The sequence below is a fragment of the Pygocentrus nattereri genome, chromosome 23 (genome assembly GCF_015220715.1).
Source record: "Pygocentrus nattereri isolate fPygNat1 chromosome 23, fPygNat1.pri, whole genome shotgun sequence".
Lineage (NCBI taxonomy): Eukaryota > Metazoa > Chordata > Actinopteri > Characiformes > Serrasalmidae > Pygocentrus > Pygocentrus nattereri.
This window is the reverse complement of record NC_051233.1, coordinates 14,273,709-14,293,142: the sequence shown is the minus strand read 5'-3', so window position 1 is coordinate 14,293,142 and position 19,434 is coordinate 14,273,709. Positions and strand designations below refer to the sequence as shown.

The 19,434-nt window shown below is 40.8% G+C and overlaps 2 protein-coding genes across 4 annotated transcripts in view; one reads left to right on the top strand and one right to left on the bottom strand.

Annotated features, from left to right (window-relative positions):
• The first annotated feature begins 325 nt into the window (after positions 1-325).
• Positions 326-13,614, top strand: rab14l (RAB14, member RAS oncogene family, like). Of its 2 annotated transcripts, none has more exons than XM_017701659.2 (8): positions 326-479; positions 5,768-5,826; positions 6,120-6,173; positions 7,937-8,114; positions 10,446-10,512; positions 10,660-10,747; positions 11,374-11,404; positions 11,976-13,614. In XM_017701659.2, exons 2-8 carry the CDS (start codon positions 5,775-5,777, stop codon positions 12,151-12,153), a joined length of 648 nt encoding a protein of 215 aa, XP_017557148.1. In that variant the 5' UTR covers positions 326-479; positions 5,768-5,774; the 3' UTR covers positions 12,154-13,614. The 2 variants fall into 2 exon arrangements, with proteins under 2 accessions (XP_017557148.1, XP_017557149.1); XM_017701660.2 differs by lacking the exon at positions 326-479 and adding an exon at positions 495-639.
• Positions 13,615-15,058: 1,444 nt separating this feature from the next.
• abl1 (c-abl oncogene 1, non-receptor tyrosine kinase) overlaps positions 15,059-19,434 on the bottom strand; it is a 35,506-nt gene continuing 31,130 nt past the window's right edge. For both annotated transcript variants that reach the window (XM_017701662.1, XM_017701663.2), the window contains exons 7-11: positions 19,191-19,375; positions 18,941-19,093; positions 18,730-18,819; positions 18,501-18,626; positions 15,059-18,304 (exon numbers count right to left, since the gene is read on the bottom strand). In XM_017701662.1, the coding sequence (XP_017557151.1) occupies positions 16,680-18,304; positions 18,501-18,626; positions 18,730-18,819; positions 18,941-19,093; positions 19,191-19,375 (2,179 nt within the window). In that variant the 3' untranslated portion in view covers positions 15,059-16,679. The remainder of the gene's footprint in view (positions 18,305-18,500; positions 18,627-18,729; positions 18,820-18,940; positions 19,094-19,190; positions 19,376-19,434) is intronic.

Genomic DNA, 19,434 nt, shown 5'->3' with positions numbered 1-19,434 from the left:
GCCTTTAAATCGCAGTTTTGCCTAACAGAAAAGAAACTACACATACTTTATCTTTTCAAATAGTAGAATTTTTGTAACAACTGGCCTGTTGTCTCCAAGCTGTGATTTCTTATTTTGATCAGTAGGGATGAATGTTCATTCTAAACTATCAATCCATCAACGCGTGAAATAACTATTTCAACAAAAGATCACAACGCTAGATAATTTAACCGCATCATCGCGTGTTTGTTAAATTTAAGCGAATTTACATTCTGCACAGATGCCCTTTGTCCCACAAGCCCATTGTATACGATAGAGGAAACCCTGTGCTTTACGCATCGCCATCTTGGAGGCAGCCTCTCTCTCTCTCTTTCTCTCTCTCTCTCTCTCTCCCTCTCTCCCCCCCCTCCCTCTCTCTCCCTCTCTGTGTGTTCAGCTCAGGAAAACCTGCAGATCCCTTCGGGAAACTCAAGGCGCTGAAATAAACAACACCATCCCTGGTAAGGACACACAGCGCGGTAGTAGAAGCTCGTGATTTTGTCGGACACTGCGGCAACGATGGCACGAAAAACGCATCTCTTGTCCACCTTTCAGAGCTAATATTTGGAGGAATAACACCTGGCTAGCCGGATAGCATAGCTACACCGCTAACTTGTCCAGGTAGTTGGCTTTTCAGTTAGCTTAGCTAGGCTAAATAGCAAACTAGCTTAGCTTAGCTTAGCTTAGCTGGTGCAAAGAGAAAATTGATGGGCAGTTTGTGTCGTTAGGAAAAACAGGAAGGAGGTGACGGGACTACACCCAAATGTCCTTAATTTTTCGTCATAACTTACATTCAGTTTGTTATATTTGAGTCAGTATCTGGTAGTTTTTAGCCAGTTTTATGCCTGTATTAACAGAGTTTGTTATGTCGTAGTATTGGGATGTTTTTATTTTGTTCGGCTTGCGAGCTAGCCGGCTAACGTTAGACAATATTTAGGTTAGCTAACGTTAACGGTGGTTGGTTAAGGCAGAGGCAGTGGGCCAGCTATTCAGTTAACGTTAACGTTGCAGCAGCCTTGGTTGTCATGAGTGTCATTTAGTGTTCGGTTCATTTATCCGCCGTAGCGAGCTTATTAATCGGTGCTGGGTGGTTAGAGAAACCATTATCATCAGTAGCTAACTTTCTAACGCATAACGTTGCCTCTAGTGACGCCACTGCTTCTCTCAGTAAGTTGAAAGCATTGTGACATTTATAGATAAATGCCTAAACCACCTAATGCGGTGCTGTATGACACGTCTTATGCCAGTTAGCTAGGTTAGCGTTAGCTAGGTAAAGTCAGTACCCAGCTAACCTAACCTACTCCTTTTTTGACTGTCCTGACTAAGCGACTGTCGTACAGTGTACGTTAGCTCAGCTAACTTAGCTCTTGAAACTGGATAACTGTTAGTCCCCATCCTGTGTTGCTCGAGAAATGTAGGTAACGTTAATAGGGTTAACTGTAAGTGCATTAGCTAATTGTCTTATCAGTCTTCTCTCACTGTTAACTGTCGTACCAGAACTGTGACAAGTAGGCCCGAAAGAAACCACAGACTCAGTTTCTCGCCTGGTTTATTGTAGATGTATCGCTAATGATCCTAACGTAAGAGAACGATTAATCTTTACTGGTAGCCTCTTTTGATATTCGCCAGAATTGAGTTTCACATTCTCCAGGGCTTATGTTGCCGATAAAGTCAGTCCTCTTTGAGGTTGTGTAGGGAGGGGTAGTTGATTTACAGTGCTCCTGATTGAGGGTGTAGTTCCTAGTACATCTGGTTAATTCTCAATGTTAGTCACTTTAGCAGGGAGTTCAGTGCCCTTATTAATAACAAGCAATTTCCGTTTTTAATCTGTTGAATATTTGCGTTAAGAGAAAACAGTATAGAAAGGCATTTGAGGGAAGATATGAGTTTTTGAATCAGAGGAGGGAAGTGCTGAGACTGCAGTCTGATCACATGCTTTCCTCTGCCTCTCCGTAATGGATGCCCATAGCCCTGTTAAGGAAGTTTCGAAGTGGGAAGAGTTTATATTTTATCAGTGTAGTATGTTGTGGTGTGAGTATTTAGTAGAGTTTGTATTCCTTCCTTGCTCTGAGCTCAGATTTATGGTTTGACTTGGATTAGCTGGTAACGGCAGCTGCTGCTCAGGGTGAAGGATGGTGGGTGCATGTAAGTTCACTGATGAGATGCTGTAAGGTTTTGGAGGAGAGTGGGAATGTGGCAGTAGATTTCTGCCATGCCTCAGATGTGTTCTAATGAATGCACCTCATGATGTAGGGTCATGTGAGGGGAGGCAAGGAAACAGGCTGTGGGGCATTTTAGAGCTTATTGTAGGGACCTTCCTTAATGTCTGTGACTACATAGTAAGGATTTGGACTGGTGTAACTGTCAGTAACTGTCTTAGGCTCAGGCTCAGTTTGTCAGTTTTGTGCATTGCAAGACGAACTTGTTTATCAGTAGCCTATTATACTTTTCTTAAAATTGATGGTAATCTCAAAGACCGGTTTGACGGCTTTTCAAAAACACAATTTCTTAGAAAAACTTGCTGCAGTTCAGTGTGTGATTTCCATGAAAGATTTTCTATAAAAGTCAGATTTTGCTTTGATGTTTAGCTTCATTGCTATTCTGTGAAATAATTTAAAAAAATAATTTAGGCCACTTGTGTGTTTTAAAGTTTCTCTGTGTGTGTGGCTTTTTGCAGTAACATGTTGGTAATAGAACTTACCTTGTTATTTAGGCCTTGTCCGAAAGCATAGAATACTTAACACTGTTCTGTCATATTCCAAAGGTTTTCTTTCCAGCTGATGAACTACAGGTCAGATTACTACTGGAAATATAGCTCGTAAGGCATAACACAATGATCTAACCTTTGGGAGTCTGGCTTTTGTCTCCTCTTATTACTGTCTGTGCTGTCTGCTTCCTTGCCTAGCAGAATTGGATTAGTGATTCTTGGAATTTTTATCAGCAGGGTCTGACAGGAGTTCTGTATTGCAACTGCCGCTCTCTGGCGCTGGTGTTGCCTCTGATTCATTATTATTAGTTATTTATTTAACCTTTATTTAGCCAGGTACAATCCATGAAGTTATAACTTCATTAGTAATTTAATTGAGTCCACATAAATGGCCCATATCAGGGAAAAGTTTTTTTTTTTTTAAACAAAGGAGTGAGACGTGGTATGTACTTTAACATAGAAAGAATATGCCATTCACTCCCCAATGTTAAAGACTAACTATTCTGCAAAATCAGTTAGGAATTCATTGATTTGTGGTGATGTGTAGATCTACACACATACATCCATCCATTCATTCATTTGCATCATTAAAGTCACAAGGCCACCAGACTGCTTCTTTGAATGCCGCAGCAATCAAAAAATAATAATTTCATATATGTATATTGGTCGTAAAGACACAATGACAGAAACGGCCTGTAATTCTAAGATATGAAGATCATGTAAAACTGAGTTGCATTCATTTTTGGCACATAAACCCATACAAACGTAAGTGGACAGGCGGGAAAATAAAATTGAGTTTGGTTGAAGTCTTAATTTACAGATAATGCAATAATACATTATTTGGGCCACTTAAGATGTAGTTGAATTAAACAGTGAGGGCAATAATCCGGCTAAAAAGTTTAAACAAAAAAAAAAAAAATCTTGAGTTTCATAGTTCAGTGGACATTATTCATAGCCAGCAGTTTTTTTTTTTTGGTGTGGTTATGGATCATTTTGGTACTGTAACCAACCCGACTTAATCAGTCATGACAATTTTGTTATACCCTCAAAAGTATATATTTGTGTATTGAAGCTGTCTACCATTATTGGGTCACATTTTGATCTGTTTATGATTATTACCACTTTACCAAAAAATGCGAAAAAAACCCAACACTTTGAGAATAACTTTCCTCAGTGAACATTTGTAAGAATTTTAGGTATTTCACCCTCTAAAGTGTGTAATATCAAAAAATTACTACTGAGATTAGATACTGAATGGATCTGGCAAATCTTTGACAAACTGCTGTGAGTAAACACTATCTGTTGCTACATCCAGAAATGCACTTTAAGACTGTATAATGCACAGTGAAGGCCGTACGTCAGAGTTAAAAGAAAAAAATGCTACTGACTTCTCTGGACTCAAGCTCATTTGAAACAGACTGATACAAAGTGTAAATGTATATTGTGGTCTTGTGAGTCAACCTGTCAAATTATTTGTGGAAATAATGAACACTGCGTACTCCAGGCCAAAGAAGAAAAGGACCAACCCGATTGCAACCAGCATAAAGTTCAAAAGCCAGGAACTGTCATGATGTAGGGTGGTTTTTGTGGGTAACCTGCACATCTGTGAAAGCACCATCAATCCTGAACACATTTTGGATGTGTTGCCTTTTAGGTGCTGTCTTTTAAGGGACACCCAGGCTTATTTTAACACGACAACACCAAGCCACATTGTGCATGTTACAATGGCATGGCTGCGTAATCAGAGAATGCGGGTGCATATTTCCCATTGAAAAGGTGTGTCCTGCTAAGCTCAGAATCAGACAGCGAAGGTCCTGTATGGTTGCACGACCGAAGGCTTGTGTAACAGAAGAATGGCATAACTGCTTTCAAAACTGGATCAGTTTGTGGGTTTCTTTTTTTTTTTTTTTTAATGTTTAGGCTATTAGGTGTTGTTTAAGTAAAGGTAACACAGTAGACATGTTCCTGTCCCAATGTTTTTTGGAATGTGTTGCAAATATCACATTTGGAATGAGCATATATTGACAAAAATACAAGTAAATTAAAGCATTACATTTTTTTAAGTTTTTGTACTATTTCCAATTCAGTACATGTCAAACAGAATTGACTAAGTACTGCTTTCTGTTTTAATCAGTATTCCACAAACTGTCCCAACATTTTTAGAATTAGGTTTGTATGTCCATATACAATTACATGAGTGGAAGTGCATCTGTTGACTAACCAGTGAGAGGATAAACAAGAAAACAGGCTGGAAGATAAGCAACGCTGAATCAAAGTGCCTTTTTTCAATTTAAGAAATCAGAAGTGTCCAAGCCAAAAGGAAAATGAACTGGGAACTAATTGGAAAAGGAACTAATTGCATGAAATCTGACTTTGTTTAGTTATGTGGTCCTTCTGCTGAGCCTGGCACCGTAGTTGATTTTTCAGTAGCTGATGTTTAATATTACTCTATGAATAAAATCTCAGTTAAAATGAGGTGTTAAATAAAAAATAAACTAATGGTGTAGCAAGAGGCCGTCACTGTAGTAGCTTGACAGACCCTAATGACAAACTAGATTGGATGATGGGGTGTACCAGGCAGGTGGAGGTTCACCACAACAGCAATGTTCTTACTAATGTAAAGTAAAAAAAAAAAGCAACATCTGATACTTTTTTGGTACTGAAGCATGTTTATTAATTGTAAATACGATGCACATATAATAAACATATTTGTTATCCTGACCACAAATTCTTGTAAGTAAAAGCAGAGCTCATTTGATTGTATTGGGCACACAGTGAAAAATGTAACCGTTAATGCAAAGTGTAAACGGCTTCACTGAGTACATTGTTCCTCAAAGTGTTTATGCATGTTATGTGCAACTACAGAGTTGCCTCAGGTACATATTTGAAAGAGCGTGAAATGCAGTTAATGGATGCAGTGCAGCTCAACATTAATCCACGGAATCTATTACACAGTAGAAAACTGTGACATCTACATGCATGAAAATAGTTAGATTAGCTTTTTGACTATTTGCCTTTTTTTTGTTTGTTTTTGTTTTTCAGAGCCACAATGGCGACCGCACCGTACAACTACTCCTACATTTTTAAATACATCATCATCGGTGAGTAAGACTGGGAGAGCATTAGAGGTAATATGTGGGACAGTTGGAGATAACTATATAGGTCCATGGCTGACACTTCATACACTCTGCTGGCAGCCGGCATTCCATTCATATTTGATCTCTGATGACTATGCAGTCATTAGCTTTGCTTCCTTTCAGCTACCTTCCCTCATGAGTTTGCCTTATCTCATCATAGCTTTCTCACCGTCAGTATCAGAAATAGTCATTGTAATGTGAAATATTGCTATTATGACTGTGTGGCTTATAACCTGTTCCTTGTGTCCTTTCTTCAGGAGACATGGGGGTAGGAAAGTCATGTTTGCTTCACCAGTTTACAGAAAAGAAATGTAAGTATCGCTCTTTCCCATTTCCCTCCTGAATCAAAATTCATAATATGTCTTCATTAACATTTACATGTAAGACAAGTAAGGGTAATACTTTTCTAAATTGGTAATTTATGTAGATGCAGCTGTAAATGAGGCTCTTAATAGTGAATGGTGAATAGTGCATGATTGCTCATGTGGAGAAGGATGAGGTGTCTGTGCCACAAAATGCTGCAGTTTTTCACTGTAAGATCTGGGTCCTTAAATAAGGGAGCGGAACTGCAGATGTGGTGCTCATCATTCACTGAGGACGCATCCTGCATCGTCTTGCACAAGCGGCCCATTGAGAGCACGAAACAAACGAGAACTGTGTGGCAGTTCAGGTCTGAAGAGTTGCCTCTCCTTGTGTGCAGTCTGAAAAGAAAGGCTTGCAGGGTGCAACAGAAGGAGAAAAAGGCATAGAAATGGAGAATTAGCGTGTTAAGTGGTAACCCCAGCTGCTCTAGGGTTTTAGTTAATTTCATTGAGGTAGAGAGATATTGCTGTTCATTTTCATTTGGCCTCTTTGTCTTCTTCTATGGGAACAGGCAAGATCTTGGTGGTGTACGTCTGCAACCCTTTATAGTTACAAAAATATACTCCTTTGAATAAAAATGAGCTCAGACATGTCTGTGTATGCAAATGTGTGTGGATGAAGAATTTATGTGTCTCACTGAGACCATTCTGCTGCATTGGGGAAAACGTGAATTGGAACTGATATAATTACTGTTATCAGCTTTAAACAAACAAGTTAATTACAGCTGGAAGGGCAGCTCTATCGATGGGCTCAGGGTCAAAGTACCCTGGAATGAGAGAACCACATGTTGCATTTTATTAGTGTTGATCTCTAACATGGCCTTCAGCTGTCCATGCCAATGAGGCAGCCAGCCGTCTCTTAACCTGTTATTTGGCTAGATCAAAATTTGTCAGCTTGTGTCATTCATTTATATGCATGCATACAAACTAATTTTGAATGGTCAATCACAAATACAGCACAGCAGCAGTTTACGGTCATTATTAAGCCAACGTATAGATTAAGTATTTATTTCTTTATGGGCAAATCAGAACTTTTTGAACATGGTATGGTAAGCAACAGATTTTTACCAAAAAAAAACAAACAAAAAAATTAATCAAGAAAACTGTAAAAATGTTGGACTGTGATTCTATGAATCAAGTAATTCCACAGCAGGTACCCCTGTATTTAAATTTCAATGTACAACAGAAGTTTCAGTAACATTTGGTTAACCTTTTCTCTTAGGAATGGTGCCACTGAACCCTACTATAGTGGATTGGTTTCTGAACTACTTACTTTCTTCATTGCAAGTTTTCATGTCAATGTATGTGTGTGAATGACGGCAGACTGGAAAACAGGTTCTCAGACCATTTGCTAGGCCCCCCTAGACAGTCATGTTTTTTTTTTTTTTTTTTTCTTCTAACAGTATACATTGTGTTAGGTTGGAGATAAAAAATATAGACCTTCTGTGGGCCCTGAGGACTGGTTTGAGAACCACTGCATTATTAGGTTGTGTAATGCACCGCATGATTGCTGAATGGTACTGTGCTTTGTCAAGGACATTTTATAAATGATATTTAAGTTGTTAAAAAATGCATACGATGATTAATTCATCAAATGCCTCATGAAAAATTGACCATGTATTTCCAGCGATCCTCCAATTCTGACTGTAGAATGAAATACATTTCATTCAGAATGTGTCTTCAAATCCAGTAAATCGTTTCTTTCCCCATAGTCATGGCAGACTGCCCCCACACGATCGGCGTGGAGTTTGGGACGAGGATAATCGAGGTGAGCGGGCAGAAGATCAAGCTGCAGATCTGGGACACGGCAGGGCAGGAACGTTTCAGGGCCGTCACACGCAGCTACTACAGGGGAGCCGCTGGAGCACTCATGGTGTACGACATCACCAGGTACGTTACGTGATCTCACCTCGGTCTGTTTTAGGCCAGAGATTCCACATGGAACTGTAATGGAACAGAAAACAAAAACAAACACTGCATAGGATTCCTCTATAGACAACTCAGACCCTTATACGTGTTGGCCTCTACTTGGAGCTACATTGCAATTTTTACAATTGTCGTTTTACCCCAATTGTAATCCTTTTTTTTCTTTTTTCTTTTTTTTTTTTGTTTTTGCGTGTTTGCCACAATAAATGGTTTCAGATCCTCATACAGAATGTAATATAACACAAGGAGGACACGAAGAAGCACAAAAAAATTTTAAATAAGCATTTCATTAAGTGAAAGATTTTTCACATGTGAAAAAGTAATTGCCCCCAAATGTCACCTGATTTTGCCATTTCTATCCGCATCAATTACAACCATGTACTTCTAGTAACTGAAGAGCAGTGTTTACGTTGATGTGGAGGAACACTCTTCTTTGCAGAGTTGGCTTGATTCAGCCACGTTTTGGGCTTTCCAGCATAAACTCACAACATCTGAGTGGGGTTCAAGTAAGAACTTCAACTAGGCAACTCCGAATTCTTACTTTTTTTTTTTTTTTTTTCTTCAGCACTGGACTTGGTCTTGTGCTTCAGATCATGGTCTTGCTGCATAACCCAGTTGCACTTCAGCTTTAGGTCATAGACTGATGTCCAGACATTTCTCCTGCATGCTTTTCTGCTAGTGAGCAGAAATCGTGGTTCTGTCAATTATGGCAAGTTGCCCAGGTCCTGAGTCAGCAAAGCATCCCTACTCTGCCGCTACCATGTTTGGCTGTTGGTATGATGTTCTTATTGTGGAATGCTGTGTTAGCTTTTTGCAAGATGTAACAGGGCCCCTTCCTTCCAAAAAGTTTCACTTTCAACTCTATCCACAGAACATTAGTCCAAAAGGCTTGGGGTTCATCAAGGTGTTTTTTGGCAAGTGTGAGATGAGCCTGTATGTTTCTCTGGCAGTCGCTTTTGCCATGCAACTCTCCCTGGTAGATACCATTTTGCCCAGTCTCTTTCTGATGGTAGAATCAGGATTGTGAAGCTTACTGTTCCATAGATGTTCGTCAGGTTTCTTTTCTGACCTCCTGCAGCAACAGTAGCTGTGTTCTTTGCGGAATTTTGGAAGGCTGGCCACTTCTGGGAAGATTCACCACTGTTCTATGTTTTCTCCTTGTGGAAATAGTGGCTTTCACTGTGGTACGCTGGAGTCCCAGAGACTTAGAAATAGTTTTGTAACCCTTTCCAAGCTTCCAGGCTCCAACATTCTTTCTCACCTTTTTGTAACAGCATAGTGTGCTGCTTGTTGACATCATTTAGCCTATTTCATTTTGCCGGAAAGGTCCAGAGCAAGTCAGAACAAGATTTCTAATATCACTCACTGTATATTTGGCTTCAGGGTACATTCAACTACAGCACAACCAGCCACTCAGAAGACTGAGAGAAGAAGAGAACTGAGAGAACTCCACACGTGAACACCTCGGATATGATTCCTGCTGCCTGTGTGCTACAGTGACTCTTGAAAATCTCAGATGATCAAAACTACATAAGCGTTTTTCTGACATGGAACAAAATCTTCTCTTCTCCACTACAGCACTACTCAATAGCATATCAAAGGTTAATTGCTCTCATTTACACTAACTACTTAATTCTAAGTAGGTAACTCAGTATGGTATAGGTGAGTACTAAAAAAATATGTACATGTACACTGTCTGTAGAAAAATGGCATTGATGCATCCCTAGATGCAAATATCGCTATACGATAAATTGTATTGTTGCACCACTAGTGGTTGAGGGAAGTTTTATAAATTAGATATATTTTTTAATAATTACTTTAGATTCATACTTATCCTGTTTTAAGTGTTTATTTTTAAGGATAATATTTTTAAGATCAGTTCTACTGATAAATAAGATGAAGAGAAGTTTTATAGCAGCTGTCTGCAAACTAACACAACAACTAATGCCCATTCCTCCTAAATGATCTTAGAACAGACCCTGGAGATGTGGTTTCTACTTATGGAAATCCTCTAGAAGGCAGCTTTATACAAGAGACATTTCATAGAGGAAGATTACAAGGAAGTGGTTACAGGACATGGTTGAAATTGTTGAATCCAAAACTTTGAGCTAAAAAAAAGCCAAAGATTTGCTGCGGCAGCCAGGTTAGTGTCAGCAATGTTTTGATACGTCCCATGCGGGTCTCTAATGACAGGTGTTCATATGCCATCTGTCTGCTGTGCTCTCCTGGTGCGCTTTGTGTCCTTGACTGCTGTCATGACAACCAGTTTTCTTTCTCTTTCTGTGTATACAACAGGAGAAGCACATATAACCACCTCAGCAGCTGGCTTACTGATGCTAGGAACCTCACCAACCCTAATACTGTGAGTAGACAGCCAGGGCTACCTTTGTTTTGCTGAGTGGAACAACACTGTCATTAAACTTGATTAAATATTCTTGTGTTGTTTCATTCTCAACCATGAATGTCTTCAGAATTTACCAGATTTTGTGTGTGTGTGTGTGTCTGTTAGGTGATCATTCTCATAGGCAACAAAGCAGACCTGGAGGCCCAGCGAGATGTGACGTATGAAGAAGCCAAACAGTTTGCTGAGGAGAATGGTGAGATGGGTTATGGCAGTTGCAGCTGTCTTTACTATTTCAGTGCAGCACTCACAATAAAATATAGTGCATGTCCAAAAGAATCTTCTAATTAGCGAATTCATCTACTTTAAGGTGCACCCAATACTGACACATGTATTCAGCTCCACACCTGGCTTGTATAAAGAAGAGCATTGCCAAAAGAATGGGATGCTCTGGAGCAGCCATGCATGTGTCTACGTTCACAATTCCTAATAGAAGCAAAAAGCCAAAAAAACAATGGGGTACCACTCCGTGCGTTTTGGGATGATTTGGATTGGCATTTGTGATCCAGAACTAATAATCGAGCATCAGTGCTGATAGTACTGCTCTTGAATGCAGTCGGATGCTCATAGCAATGTTCCAACATCTAGTGTAAAGCCTTGCCAGGAGAGTAGAGGCTTTTACTGTGGCCAAAAAAAGAACAAACTCCCTATTATTAATATTAGAAGAATGTTAGATGAGCAGGCATGTAGAAATATTTGGACATATGGTGTGTATATATGACAGTATGATTGAATATGTTGCAAACTTAACAGCTTCCTGAAGCAAAAAAAAGATGTGCTATACAGAATTGCTTGTTTTACTGTCTGTCCTTTGTTCTGCAGGTCTGCTATTTCTAGAAGCCAGTGCGAAAACGTAAGTTGACAGTAGCAAGAATAACTGTGGTGTTTTGCATGAGATGAGAGCTGATTTTAGTTCCAGTCCAAAGCTGTCTTTGTTCTCATATGCAGATTTGATGGTTTGTCCATCAGATTCACAGATTTGTTCCTTTTCACAAATGTAGTCAATAAGTCAAGGCAAGTTTGCTACTTTTCACTGCAGCTAATGTAGCCAACAAATAATATAACCTTACAGCCACAGCTTAAGATTATGCAAACTGCATGCCTAAGCCAATGACTTGATTCATCTAAATTCACCTAAATCAACTTTGCTGAGTCGTCTAGTAATTCCAAATAGGTGGACACGCTGTAATTTCCCATTCATTTTTGGCTACATAGCCACAGAGCAAGACTAAAGAAACAAACATGCCCTGGCTGATTAACTACATCTGGATTCAAGCAGAAATTGTGTAATTTTGGCTTTAGCCATTGCTTTAACAAGCTGGAGTTGAACATGCCCTCTCAGGAGGGTATATCTCGTTGGGAGCCACTGCTGTAGTGACTAAGGGACCATTTCTAGTTGTCTTACCCGTGTCTGTCTCTGACAGAGGTGAAAATGTGGAGGATGCTTTCCTGGAAGCGGCAAAAAAGATCTACCAAAACATTCAGGATGGCAGCCTGGACCTGAATGCAGCTGAATCAGGGGTCCAACACAAGCCCTCTGCGCCTCAGGGTGGCCGGTTAACCAGCGAACCACAACCTCAGAGGGAAGGATGCGGCTGCTAATGACCAACGCCACCCGCCTGCCTGCCTATCCTACCCAGCACCACCCCAAACCTTCTCCTCATCCATTAGTCCTCTTTTATTATCCCATTTGGGCCTCACTCTGCCCTGTCCTGACCTGCAGGGGAGCATGAGCAGGGGTCGACAAGGGAGGAAACAACGGACAGGCTTGGCTGTTTACCCTCTCCTTCCCTTTCATCTCTCTCACTCTCACCTGTTTACCACCCCCCCCACCCCCCATTGGTCTTCTCCCACCCTCTGTCATGCTCCGACTATACCCGTCACTGTTCACTATCCATGGATACATCACATGGTACAAACCTGTTAAAGGAAAAAGGTCATTGACTATGTGAGAGACAGCTGAGAGAACCAAGCAGGTTATTTTTATTCATTTATTTTATAGCTCAATAATTTACACATCAGTTTTCTTCATGAGATTCTGAGAATCCAGAGCATCATAGGAAGTAGTGCTCGGTTTATGTCTCTCCCTCGCATGGTTTAGTTTAATATTGTTATGAGAATAAGATTCTCCTGAACTTAATGATGACGTTCAGCCCTCAGTGTCAAGGGATTGAGTTGTTTGTATATTCACGTATGGCAGCCACAGGAGAATGTTGTGGCATACAATAGTTGTGACTGTTCATTTTAAGGCATTTGAAGGTGTTTGAGGGACCAATTGAAAGCAGTGTGAGCTGGTCTTGGTCAATAAGAATTCTTATTTGTGGTCCACACTGTCAAGTAGCCCAGAAGGGCCTGCAGCTCTGAGAGAACATCCAGTCAGAATCTCAGAACAATGCCTCCAAATGCTGAAGATGCTGACAACACTGAATTGTTGCAAAACAGCCACCTCCACACCTGAATACAGCTTCTCATCAAGAGGGAGAACATGATAGAAAAGGTTATGGGGAATATCTCCAGTAATGTAATCGTGTACATATGGATGAATAGGTGGATGGGCCAGTGGGGGGGCACACCCGTTGCATTTGCTAGTTCTTTGGGGTAATGGGGGAACGGAGTCTTCTCACTCAGATAATGACACTTTAACGAAAGACACCTCCCCCCACCCTGCATTTTACATGATTATATTTTTTGAATATTTGTTTCATTGCACCAACCCCCCTCCACATTTCTGCCATCCCTTCTTTCTTGACCATATCAATTAGAACTCCATCTGTCCTTACCAGCATTTTTTTGTTGTTGCCTTATTGTTATGATTGTTAATATTATTACCATCACTGTTTAATCTTACTTTGTTGCGCTTGTTCTACATACTGCAGATTGGACTTCTTTCTGTCAAAATAAAACATACTGTTTTACAATATCGCTATATTTTACTTTAGCTCTTGGAGAACAGTGTGACAGGAAAAAGTTCTAGTGAACGCTGTGATAGACGTGCTTGTCTCACATTCTGGCTGTAAATGTGACTGGCTGCTGTCATATAGGCTTGTATAATAACATCGCAAAGCGCAAACCCCAAATCCCAACAAACTAGCTTTCGCTGCAGTGTTAGAATGGGGAATCAGACTCATCTACCATTATAAAATACTTCGTATTCAGCAGCTGTATATATGGCAAAATATCTGTTGGTGATGATGCAAGACAGACAGCAGCACTGACTCCAATGTACAGCTGTTATGAGTCTCTGGTAACTCTTGCCTAGGAAATTCTTTAACATTTTCTATGACTAATTGTGTGCGTGTGTGGACAGACTTTCGGTGCTGAGTGTTCGATTCCACTATGCACCTGTTCTCTAGCTAAAAGTAGTAGCAGACTCTGAAAGCAGGGACTGGTGCGGCACTCGGACTTGTATCCCAATTGAAACCTGGCTTATATGTGACAAAATATGTCTGTCCATCTCCTCACTGAACTCTTATGCCCAAAGTTCTTCTATAGGAGGCAGTTGTGCTGTCTGGTAGCAGGAGTGATTGAGTTTGGTTTTAGGGTGGAGTCCTCCTTGTGCTCTGTCCATTTCTTTGCTGTCTGAATGACCACTTCTATATGTTCACATAAGTTTAAAACGTATGTATAAATTTATACATATGTATAAAATCTGAAGGAGCTGTGCTAACATTTAAAATGCGTTCTTGCGTGTATATGATTTTAAAATGTTGACATTTTGATTTTAATAATGATAATAAAATGTTCTAGACAGAAAACATTCTACTGGATCTGTTGAGTGTGACTTTTTTGTGATATAGCTTAGGCTTCAACAGTACCGTATTGCTAACATCAACTGGACTCAGAGCAACACTTAATGCTGGAAGTATCAATGTGCTGCACAGTACAACACTAAGCATCTTGATTCCTATTTCACACACAATTCTCACTGTAAGACTTCACACTTTGGCAAACTTCTCACTTGCATAATTACCTAAAGTGAAATTCCACAATTTTTGTAATTTTCTGCATAATGTAATCGCTGAGATGTAAACCAAGTCATTCAGAGTGGTTTGGTGTTCATTCATTCTTTCTCCTTACAGTGGTGATGAACCAAGGGTCACAATGTCTACAAAACAAATCTAACCATTTAATATACTAGCCAAAAACACATGAATCTGCATGTGTTTTTATATGTAATGTTAATGATGAATAATTGATAAATGTGAAGGGACTATTTTGCCTTTTAATGCTCTGCATGTACCGCTCCACTGCAAATGCATATTAAAATCATAGAAGAGTCTAAGCCAAATAGCCAGTGTATTTATAACCAGTTAATGTATTAAAATTGCATGAGCGTGCAATTCCTATTCAATTACTCTAGAATGGAATATTTCATATCAAACCATTCTCAATGACTTCTATATCTGTAATTGATTATGCAGATATTTAAAAAAAAAATTCTGTGGAACTCCACCTTAAATACTGCCATTTCTCCAGTACAGATTGCCCATGAACAAAAACTGCAATCTTTCAAGTAGCAAAATTGCTTTGTATTTTATGCAAGAAATTGCACCATGGTTACAGGGAGGGAAAAAGAAAAGAGTAAGAAATGTGTATTTACAAAGGGCGAGCAAATTAGTGTACAAAAGTGTGGTGCTCGCATACAAAAGTAGAGAGTAGTGGCATGATTTTTATGACAAAAAAAAGTCAACATTGGCAGTACCATGTTGAAACAAAGGCAGCTTGTGGTTGGCTTCATCCTCAAGCATCGCAGTCAGAGGGCTAAGTGTTGGAAATGCTAACACTAATACTGTAAAACAATTGTATTATTTCAACAATACAAGTAAAAACAAATGTGAATTTCTGAATTAGCAGTAAAGGTTCATTGGTTTGTTAAGCAGATCATTTTCTTAGAGCTCAATACATCAATTCTTACCATTAACAATGATGTTTATAAGGCAAGAGTGACCGTGCTCCTGAACCATGAGACTTGCTGCAGAAGACCTCAAGGGACATCCTTGATGTTAAAGTGATTATAATCCTTAAAGCCTTTTGGCAGTTCTGAGAGTGGTGTCCAAAACAATAGGAAATGACATCATGAGTGGTGGCTGGCATTCCTTTCAAAACATTATATAAAATAAAACATTCCATAGGTTCTCGCTTTGCTGGTCTTAGTTACTAGTCTTTCTCCAGCTGCTGGAGACAGTAGTGTTCAGAATCATCCATGTCCATTACCGTAGATGAATGCATAATTTATAAAGTTCAGTCATACATATATATTTTTTCCCTAAGCTGTGTTGCTGATTCTTGGTGACAGTCTGTAAGAGCGACTGCATGTGATTCAAGCAATAGCGATTAAGGCACACTTGTTCCATAGTCTAGTGGCACAGTGAAAAGAACCACACTGATCTGGAATCTTCATGGCACAGTGTTCTATCCATAATACTTAAAACTGGGCTCAATATGAACAACCATTCCTCACATCATGGGACCATTCACATCACTCACCAAAGCCCTTTACAACATTTGCAACCACAAGAAAGAAAAGAAAAGCCTAGATAGGGAGCAAAAGTCTAGAAGAAAGTTGCATGTTTCAGCCATATGTACGGTCTTTATCAAAACCATGTTCATTATGTAATTAAAGTGTATCTATCATGATCCCTAGAAAATTGGATTTATCTTGATCCCAGAAAAGTGGGAGCCAGGCAATATGGCATATGAGGTTTGACTTTTTGATACTGTCACTGGCAATGTGAAAGAAGGCACATTAAGAAACATTAAGAGATAAGAAGTGGAATTAAGAATCCAACTCTTCTCAAGTAAGTAAGACATGGGCTGGGACCTTTTCAAGAAGGCCAAACTGAATTGCATTTCATACTTCAAGATTCTTTGAGGACAAAACCCTACACGTATTCAGGTTCCTCTGAAATTTGTGCACAGTAACAAGACACCTTTTATGAGTCCTCCAGTATTTTGTGAAAGCAAGAGGTGATTTCAGTTTGCTTAGTGTAAATAAAGTCTATAGCATGTCACAGCCATTCAGAAAATGCTTCCCCGCTTTAGATCTGTTTTGGTGAGATCATTAATCTGTTGGTTACCACAAAAAGGGAAAAAAACAAAAGAAATAGCACAGGATTCAGGCACTTCCGCTACCTCTGGACAATGTCACTTATCTCCTTGACCGAGGAGAGCAGCTTGGTGAAGTCCTGTGGTGTGTTGGCACCCCCAGTGGCTGTAGGGCAAATCTGCAGCTCCCTCAGGCTGCTTTCCAACTTGTTGATAGCCTCGCGAAAGGCAAACTTGTTCCTCATCTGCTGTATGGACTCCACATAGCTCACGCAGTACTTGGACAGGTTCTTTCCAGCCTCCAAGACTGCACTGTGACTTCCCATTTGCTCAGAGTTCCTGCTGATAGCAGCACGCAGGAGCTCTGTGCTCTCCAGGACCATCTCCCGGGTGATGGCCGAGTTGGAGATGCGTTCGGTCGGCTGACGGGTTTTTCGCAAGGAGCGGCGGGTATTCATGAGAGGGATGAAAGCCGTGGCCGATGCTTGATCAACAGGAGAGCTTGACCCTGCTCCCAGTGGTGGACTAGTAGGGGAAGTCGAAGAGGTCCTTGATGGCTGTCCTTTTGAGGTGTTAAGTTTTTTGGTGCCTTCCTGAGATGCGAGGGGCTTTCCTTGTTCAACTGAGCCAGAGCTTGAGGGGCTTATGTCAGGAGTGCCTTTGACTTTAGTGTCAGAAGACAAGTCTTGAGTAGGGCTCCTTGAAATCTTTCCAGATTTGACGCTTGAAGGTGGTGGCGGAGGAGCTGGCTTGGGTTTGGAAAATTTCCCTCTATCCCTTTCCCTCTGAGCAGAAAGGTCTAGAGGTTGTTTGTGTCTGCGTGCTCTGCATTCCTCCCCAGCGGCCCCAACTGCAGGGAATGCGCTAGACTTGAGCAGGTCAGCTTGCAGGGCACTCGTTTTTGAGTTGTCACTCTGCGCTTGTGCGCGATGACCCAGCTTGGGGGTTAAGGTTTGGGGGCTTGATCCCGGACTCGACTCAGCATCCTTGAAAACATCATCCGAAGCATCTTCAGTCTTTTTGGGTAGGCGTGGGGGTGGAGTGAGCGTTCCGCCACGTGGGGCATTCTCTGGTTTGACCTCATTTGCCCTCTTTCGAGGCAGGGCGGGCTTGCCCCCCAAGGTACCCGAGTCAAAGTGGCGAGGCTGCAGGTCACGGGGGAGTGTGACTGACTTCCATTCTGTACGGTCAGACCCTGGAGGCATGCTGGAAGCAGAAGAGGACCTCAGGAAGCGCTTGGAGTTGGAGGTTATGAAATCTTCATCGCTGGGTGGTGTTGTGGCCATCTTCCCACCAGCGCCAGGAGTTGCTGGTGTGACTTTTTTCCGTGATTGCGAGGAGAAGATCTGACCAGGATATGTCGGGGCTCCGTTGGTGACACCTCCAGCTCCGTTATTATTGGAACAAAGGAATTTTAAATGATCCATGCCTAAATTGGCATCTGTAATCAGTGAGCCGTTGAAATCATCCCTAGTGTCAGGACCCAAGCCTCTGGGGTCAAGGTGCCTGTCCTCTTTAAAGGAGCTGCTACGTTTTGGAGGAGCAGGGGCAGTTTTTTTCTTCTTTTTAATCAAGTTGAAGGGGTTTAGGCTGCTCTTAGACTTGTCCTTGGGCAACAATCTATCATCCTCATTTAGGTTACTATCTACCAAAGGCCTCTCCTTTCGCGGAAGCATTGGCGATATGGCTACTTCTGCCTCAGCAGCATCTGGTAATAATACACACACATCAGAATAGTTTAACCACTTGTTAGCGGTAGGCTACTCTTGTATACTGCTTATTTGTTCAAATGTCTTATTTGTTAGAGACAGTGTTTTCAAAATTTACAACTTTTTTTTTCCAAAAATTTTTGCTGTTCTTCACAATTTATTTACAACAGTGCATGCTGCTGTAGGCATACTCACCAGGGCTGTCCCCATCTTTGTCCATGTTTCTACGTAGTGTTCTGGTTTTGGTAGGCAGCTCTGGGGCCTGCTGTATAGTGCCAAGTGTCAGCTTCTTACCTTTTTTCCCCAATTCTTTTTCCACCTCTACCAAAGGTAAACAGCATGATATTAGCCAGGAAAATTGTCTATTATACACTGGAAAAACAAACACAAAGTATGGTTACTCTAGTCAGAGATGCTCATTTACCATCTGAGATGCTGGATTCCTGAAACATTGTTTCAAAAGCTTGATGAGTCTCAGCAAAGGATGGCCGCTCTGTTGGGTTCCATTTCCAACCTGTTGGCCAAAGACCAGGTCAGTGCAACAGAAAAGCAGCTTAAGATAACACTAAGTGCTATATTGCAATAAATAACTATGTGGCCACAAAAGTGGCAATATCCAATGGTTGGCTACTCACAGGCTCTCATCAGTTCATAGACCTTTTCTGGGCATCCTTCAGGTCTGTCCATTCGGTAGTCTTTCTCTAATAGCTCGTATACCTGCGATAAATCAATCCCAGGATATGGGGACATCCCATAGGTGGCAATCTCCCACAGCAGAACTCCAAAAGCTGAGGCACAGGGAGAGCAATAAGGACTTAGCAATTTCACATAAATCCAGTTGCAATCAATTTAAAAAAAAAAAAAAAAAGGATTTTAACTTCTCACCCCATACATCTGACTTGATAGAGAATTTATTGTACGCCAAGCTCTCTGGTGCAGTCCATTTAATAGGAAACTTGGCTCCAGCATGGGCTGTGTATGTGTCCCCCGTCATCAGACGACTCAAGCCAAAATCTGCCACCTTCACCAAGTGGTTCTCCCCAACCAAGCAGTTGCGGGCAGCCAAGTCCCTGTAGGAGGATTGCAAAAATGATACCTGTTAATTTCACATGAGGATTTCCATGAGTAA